Source organism: Morone saxatilis, unplaced genomic scaffold (assembly GCF_004916995.1).
Source record: "Morone saxatilis isolate NCDOM2014 unplaced genomic scaffold, NCSU_SB_2.0 Contig15, whole genome shotgun sequence".
Lineage (NCBI taxonomy): Eukaryota > Metazoa > Chordata > Actinopteri > Moronidae > Morone > Morone saxatilis.
In genome coordinates this window covers 16,210,831-16,218,820 of record NW_023339707.1, presented here as the reverse complement: position 1 = coordinate 16,218,820, position 7,990 = coordinate 16,210,831, and the positions used below count along the sequence as shown (strand labels likewise).

At 44.4% G+C, this 7,990-nt stretch overlaps 1 protein-coding gene across 1 annotated transcript in view; it reads right to left on the bottom strand.

Annotated features, from left to right (window-relative positions):
- LOC118324723 (zinc finger and BTB domain-containing protein 46-like) overlaps positions 1 to 4,145 on the bottom strand; it is a gene marked incomplete at its 5' end in the record, with an annotated part of 29,824 nt that extends 25,679 nt beyond the window's left edge. Inside the window, 2 exon segments of the mRNA XM_035657178.1 lie at positions 2,808 to 3,738; positions 3,922 to 4,145. Coding sequence (XP_035513071.1) covers positions 2,808 to 3,738; positions 3,922 to 4,107 — 1,117 coding nt within the window.
- Between the last annotated feature and the right edge of the window lie 3,845 nt (positions 4,146 to 7,990).

Below are 7,990 nucleotides of genomic sequence, written 5' to 3'. Positions count from 1 at the left end.
ACAGATGCCTGTAGAGGCGCACTTGCTCGGAAAGCTTCCTGTTTCTGGTTTGGCAAGATCTACGTCTCAAGGTCTCAAGCGGCAAGCATACTTGGGCCTTAACAGCGACCCTCGTACACAGGCGACTCATCAATGGTGAATGTGGTTTTTGGGACATAAAGGTTACCCCTAACCCTAGACACAGAGAGGGGTGGGGCACTGGTACCTGTGTGTGTGTGAGTGAGAGAGAGAGAGACAGACCAGAGTAGGTCGTGTGCGTGTGTGGAAATCTGAAGGTAAAAGCTTGGTGAGCAGATTAAAGTACTTTGTGAGTTAAGTAGCCTAGTTAAATAAGTAAATAAGAAAACAATGGATTAGAGAAAGGGCCTCTGCTGTTGTTTTTTTTTTGTAATGTTCAAATGTTTTTAATAAAACGGAGTGGATGTTGAAGTACATGGGATTTATTGTTTTGTTTTTGTTTTGTACCTTGGTATCAGGATCGGAAAACTTTCACTGGTATTGGTATCAACTGCTACATTTTTGGCATTGTGACAAGCCCAGTCACTACTTCGATAAACCTCCTTGCCCCCCATAAAAAAAACTTTAAATAGAATCGTACATCACTTTCTAATTCCTTGGCCCCTCCATATGCCCGTACATCTAATTTGGATCTTCAACTGCAGGTGACAAAATCCAAACTTAAGGAGACTTAAGACTTAAGTAGACAATAAGCCAACGGAGATCCTGTGTATTTTTGACCCTACCTTGGTAATAACCAACAGAAAATATCCTCACTTAGCAGAACTTACCAACATCACAATGAGCACTCCCACAACCAAAAACATCACACCACCCCCTGTACGTTCTCTGATAATGACGTCACTAAACCTGTTCAGCAATCCCCCCCAAACCTTCACTAAACACACAGAAACCAACTACTGCAAATGGACTCAACACACACAGTAGTGAAACACATCCTGCCTGTCATACACTACCACTCTTAAACGTCATGTAAGCCCACTGGTAACCTGATATTTTACTTACTAAATGGCAAGGTCAGAGACCCAAATAGTTGATAACCTCATAATACAAACACTCTTGTTTCCTCCTTCCCCCACTCCTCTCCATTGTGAGCCCAGTCCCAAAACCCAGTTGAAAGCGGGGACGAAAAGTTGTCTTTTGGCTAACAGCAAGAGAGTCTACACCAGCAGCAACACTAGACTTCCTCTAACCTTTAGGCGAGAAAACACCTCTCTCGGTAATGGCTGCTTCACCATAGCCAGACTAAAACTCTACCCTCCACCACAGTACAGAACCATGGAACAGGCCAACAGGCTTAATAGTGGCATTTACCTGGTGGGTGTATGTGGGTATGCATGTGTGTGTGTGTGTGTGTGTGTGTGTGCGACTCTAAAGTCCAACACAAGATGTACTTGGGCACGGTAATAAGGTCTGACTGCATGTCACAAAATCTGGGACTTAGGACACTTAGATGTAAGCAGACAGACCCTCATAAGCCTGTACGGATGCTCTGTCTTCTCCACTTGTCTTTTTTTCTTCTCTCTCTCATTACCCCTCTCATCTACCACACTCTCTCTCTTTTCCCTCCTCTTGCCCTTTCCAGAAGGTCCTTCCCTAAACCCCAGAGAGAGGGGGAGGAGCCAGGGATGGCGAGGACGCGCTGGTAATCCGTGCGGTGACCCAGGTCAATTCAATTATCCTGTTTTCTTTCGCTGCGCGACGCGTGTGCCCATTTCACAGCCAACTCCCTTAATGCGCCCAGGATTAGCTTCTCTTACTTTTAATGATCTACCTATCGACGCCTTGGGCCCACCAGTGCTCACACGCACACACACACTCACGCACAGGCAAATACACACACCGTCAGTTAAGTGTTTTTCATGTATTAGTTTTTAGTGTAAAGGAATTCACTAAACAAATCTGCAAGGCTGAGGATCAAGAGACACTTTCTCAAAATAAATATGTGTGCACTTGAGTGTGTTTGTGTTGTGTTTGCATTTGCTTGTGGGGGAGTGTGTGTGTGTGTGTGTTACATAAACTGCAGTAAGAAGAGGATTGTATTATCCATCTGCATTTACCCAGGCTTTACCTCACACCTCCAAGATTTAAGATAATCATCTTAGGCCTAACACGTTAGTGAAGAAGCTCGCTAATCTCAACCCGGAGGAAGAAAAGAGGTCATTTTACACTAGTAAACTGTGCGTATGGCTAACATGCACCGAAATATCCACGCAGGATTCAAAGTACATATGTACTGTAAAGCATTATGTCCACTTTGTTGAACTTGAGTTTAACAAAAGTCGACAAAGCAGTTTAAACGCTTCCACGCAACTGCTGCTCAGAAAGTGTCTTTAGAGAAGTACGTATAAATTAGATTCTACTGTAACTGAGTGTTGAGACAAACGCTCTCACCTAATTATTTAACCTAATCTTATTATCTCACCAGTCATTTACTAATTACATGACTGGATAACTAACTAAGTAGGCGCCAACATTAGGAAACTGCAGCAACTCTGAGGAACTCTAAAGCCTTAAAAGTCATCAAATCGGCACTGTAAAGTCCTTCCCAAGATAGAATACTAGGTGTGCTTTCTTTGGCCTGCACACGTCCTTCCAATTTTCACCTGTTGTTATTACACTAATCTAACCAATAAATCCATTATAAAAACAGCATTTGGACGTGAAAAACACATGGGTTGCTTCATTATGACCTAAATTAACTGTTTTGTCTAGATATAAATACACAGTAGCACTTTCCAAGGACGGAAGACTGTAAACACTGTAAGAAGCTGGTTTGTCAGCCTTACCTGGGATTTCCTGTCCGTTGTAGTTCCATCCAGCCACAGCCAGCATGGAGGGCAGAGGAGATCCAGGCCTACTGTCCCTGTCTCTTTCCCTGTCCCGCTCTCTGTCCCAGTTCCTCTCAGCCTGCTGGGTAATGTGTCTGACCGTGTCCTTGTTCTTCCTGTTCTTTCTCCGCCCTGACCCTGATAGGGGTTGCCACGGCCCCTCTCCACCTGCTCCAGCAGCCCCTCCAGCCCCTTGTTCCCCTTGGCTCTGGGCTGCCCCCCTGGGAGTGTCCCGGGGATGAGAGGAGGAGGCGGGGGACACCTGTTCCTCTTTAACGGTGACAGGCCTGTAGTCGTGTGGCCAGGCAGGCTGGGAGTCATGGCAGGCTTCCTCCTGGCTCTCATGGCTCTTTGGGGGTTCTTGGTCCTCCTTGCCATACGTGCTGCCTCCCTCGTGGCAGCTGGCGATGGCCGAGTCCCCAGAAGAGTTGGCCGGGCTGGTGCGGCGCGCCAGCCAAGGGGAGGTGCTGCGACCGGACATGATGGAAGCCAGGGCTTCAGAAGCCATGCCCACTATGCCTCCTCCTCCTCCGCCTAAACCCGCTCCCGCAACACCCCCTGCTCCTGCTATACCCACTCCTCCTCCACCTCCTCCACCTCCGCCTATGCCAGCAGCAGCAACAGCTCCCATCTCAAAGTCGGCCAGTTCGTCAGCCATCTCAGAGCGGATGCTGATGTCCAGCGCAGCCTTGATGAAGCTGTGGCAGGCCTGGACAATGTCTGTCATCTGCAGGTAGCTGGCGGCTGACATGACCTCGATCACGTTCTTACTGGTGAGGGCGAGGTGCGCTGAGTACATGAAGTCCAGGATGGCTTTGAAGCCTGTTGCTGTGACGATGTCCAGGTGAGTGACAGTAGTCTGGTGGTGAGGTTCTGCCCCTTTTTTAACCTGAAGGATGAGAAAGACTGTTCATAGCACTGTTTCCTTGTTTATTTATCTCATGCAGGGTAACACAACTTCATTGCTTCATCGGCAGGAAAACACACAGAACAAAACTACTATGATCTGAGAGAAAAACAAGTCCTTAGCAGACTCCCTTGACCCATCTTCCCAAGTGTAGTAGTCCCTTACCTGGCAGTAAAGAGTCTTGAAGTAGCGTGAGGAGCCCAGGAGGACGTTCTTATGGGCCTTGAAGATCTTTCCGTCCACAATGACACAGGCGTCGCAGAGGATGCCATGCTGCCTCTGCTCATTGAGCTCTCTGAGGAGCTGACGATAGTGAGAGGCGATCTCCATGTCCTCCTTCCTGTTGTTCATCTGTGTAGCTGAACAAAAGCCTCTCCTCCAAATGTCTGCTGGGAAACAAAAGAAGACACATCATGTGATATCAAAATATTGTAAATATACACTATGTTGTACCACTAAATGTACAGTATGGCGTACAGGAGCACTGACGTCTACACAATGTTGTAAAAACAAGAGGAAAGAGACCATTTCTGGCAACATATTCAGGTGTCTCTCCTCTAGTCCATATATATGATGGCCACAGCTATATTCAAACCCTTGGCTAAGAGCGTTGGTTTAATTTTCTTGCAAGGGGGGGAAAATAAGCAAATTTAGCTGAACCACTCCTTTAAAGATGAGCCAGGGAGAAGATATCTCAGTAATGACTGTGACATAAAAACAATGACATCAATAGAAACCACATTTCAACTGCTGTAGTTTGATGTCTAAAAACAGCCCAGTAACAAATAGTCAAAAATCTCAATGTTTAAACCGTGTCTGACAGGTTCATTTGTGTGTGTGTGTGTGCTTGAGAGAGAGAGATACAGTGTGTGTAAGCTCATTAAAAATGTCAGTTAAAAAGTGTAACACTTTCACAAAACAGTTGAGAGGGAGAAAAACACCTCATTTAGTTCAGACCACTTTACCATTAAATTTATCAATAAACACAGTCTCGGTTCCTTGTTATTTTTTTTTTTTCCATCTCTCCTTCAAGTGAGAATATTCAATCAGCTGTCTAGTTCAGACGAAAATTCACTCTTGAACCTTCACCTCAGTGTTTCTGATCTTGCACAGTTCAGTGTAGGTTGTGAACACAAAGTTTTACTGAAACTACAGAGAATAGACTCTTAATGACAATTTGTGGAGCTGCTCAGCTCTCGGTGAATGAAGATACAACTTTTCAGTATTAATTGACAGGATTCATGGTATTGTGACAGGGATGCTGGCATATATTATTATTACTCTTACAAAATTAAAGCTAAAGATAAGCTCAAGATTGTATTTTTCACAATCTATCAACCCATAAAGATTCTTAGCTTTGGGCTTTTGGATTCACAAATATTTATCTAAGATATAAGTGGGTTTGAGTGTGAATAAAATATTGCTTTTGTTTTTTCTGCTGTGTACAGGTTAGACGACATACAACAGGCATTTTGAACTCACACAACAGAGTTGAAAGCCACAGAGAGCGGAGAGGAGAGACAGACAAAGGGAGATGTGCGCATCGCTATGTTGAACCATTCAACGAGGTGGCGGAAAAACAAAGAGAAACCACATAAGCCCTGGCAAACACAAATATATACACACACACACAGGAAGAAGATGAACACGCACACACACACACACACACACACACACATACACACACACACAGTCAGTGCATTAGCCAGAGCATTAGCAGCCGCCGCTCCCGCTCTCATCTTGGTGAGGGCTAAATCGCGGGGACGCAGAGTGTTACCAAACGCAGCAGTGATTTGTTTTGGGAACGCCACAGCTGTCAGCTCTCATGGGCCATTCTGAGAGATGACAGCTCGGGTTGACCAAGGTGACAGCAGCGTTTGCTCGGGGGCCGGCACACTTCAGGTCATGTTTAGCAAAGCTCTGCTCAACCTGATGGCTTGTAAGATCAGATAAATCCACAGTGTCTCCCACGTCCACTTGGACAAACACACCTCCTACGAACAGCAGTGGATGAGCGGATGGAGTGACGGTGACGGTTGCTGAAGCCACTCTTTCTCAAAAAAAAAAACAAGAAAATAGTCCTGCGTCTAATCAATGCATGGCTAGCTCACAGCCATTCACTTTGACTGACATGTCTTTAAGTCACAGAAATAAAGAATTGTGAGGAGGGAGAAACTATGCGAATACAGAATAACAGTGTCCCTCAGAGTCTCAAAAGGCAAGTTTTGACGCAAGTGTTTTTATCCTCCAGCTCACACACTTCTTAGAAAAAAATCTATTGGCGTTCTAACCTTGAGATATTCTTTCCTTTCTGCGTTGTCCTGATGGAGGTATTGAGAGTATTCACCTCTCACCTTTGGAGAAAAACCTCCTCCTCTCTCTGCTCTTCTTCTCTCAGGGCCGCTGGCGCATTCAATTGTATAGCCCAGTCTATAAGATAGGCTCCTTCTCAGAGCCACACAGAACACAGAAAAAGTCATTTATTCACTGAGAAGTACCTCAATATCCCTGCCATTCCTTTTTTTTTTCCTCCAGCCAATGTTGATGGTGAAATACAGGGTCACTGTACAGCCACATTTGAAGCAAGTATCTATTGGTAGCCCTGAGCAAGCAGTCAGCAGCCAGCAATACCAAATCAGAAGCTGGAACAAAACCGCCATGTCTCAAGTGCTGAATGGGTCAGGGTCCTCCAGATCTCCATTTCCATCTTTGTTACCATTTTTAAAGTCTAACTATAAATGAGTAACAACAATGACAAGCACTCGAACAAAGAAGTAACATGCTATTGACAGCCAGAGCACTTTACTCAGCAACTGAACCAGTGAATTTAAGGAGTAGGTTTTGTAGAATCACAAAAACAACATACTTTCTCACTTACCTCTATTGCCATAGCCATGCAGATAGTTTTTCCACATGGATATATGTCTCTGAGATTTCTACCTCCACTCCAATACAATGGAGGCGAATGGAATTTGGGGTAAACAAAGTTCCGTTCAACTCCATTGTATCAGGGTGGCAGTGGAAATCTCAGAATCTGCACAAATAAAACCCCAAATCATCTTTATGGGTAGATAGCTCTAAAGGTAAGGAAGAAAACAGTGTTTTTGTATTTTGGGTGAAACAACCTTGTTATGCAGAAACCTTGACAACCAAACAAAAAAGTGTGTGTGAATAGAGGAAGTCTGGTAAAGTTCATTAGTGCAACTTTTTATTCTGTGTGGTAATGCGTGTCCAAAGAGCTAATGATAATGTCAGTGTGGTACTGCACTCTGATACAGGATGCCATGTTCCTAAGGGAATATTCAAATTTTGGCAAGTGTGCAAGTGTAAGTTTGTGTGTATGTAACAGGAATGCGTAGCTAAGATTGCACCCAAAGTCATGTTAAATGGTGCCTCAAATTTAACAAAAACAATGATCAGTGGAGGGTAAAACAACAGCAAAGGACTGAGAGAGAAAGAGAGAGGGAGAGGTCTAATCAGATTTATTGCTTCAACAGACTCTGAGACACACTGAGTTAGTAGTTAGGCAGAGAAGAGGAACTTTAATGGAGTGCGCTTTGACCTCTAAACTCTTTCCTCGCCTAATTGGCTTGTTTAATTTCAGCATGTCCAATTCCCTCCCGTCAAAGACCCCTTTTCCAGAGGAACCAATCCCAACGCTACCCCTACTACACTACATAAACACCCACAAAAACCTCTCCAGTGTGCATACTGGATTTTCCTTTCCTCAGAGATCTACTCCATCTTTCCCTACAAGCTTAGACCATGAACAGGACTAAAACCCACTCCCTTCTACTGTGTGAATACAGCCTTGATTTATAACACACTTTTTTTTTCCAAATATACACTTGACACAAGATGGGAAAGTAAGATAAAATGAACTTGTCAGACAATCAAGTAAAGAGAGAGAGGCAGAGACTTTTGTGTCTTATCCAAAGCATTAGCAGTCTCACCAAGGCTACAGAAACTAAAGCCTACTTTCAGGATGTCACAGAGCAGAAAAAAAGCTTTTCATGTCTCTATGAAATTTCACAGCAAAAAAAGAAAAAGAAAAAAAAAAGCAAGGAAAAAGTCATCAGGAGGCAGGCTGACAGTCTGTGAGTGCTTATTTGTGGTCAGAGACGATTGTTTCAGTAAAGCATGCCACCAGAGCTCCAAGTCCCTGTCACCCTTCTGAGGCCAAATCAAAAGTGAATGTCCTCCCCCCCCCTTCCCTCACACAAAAACACACACA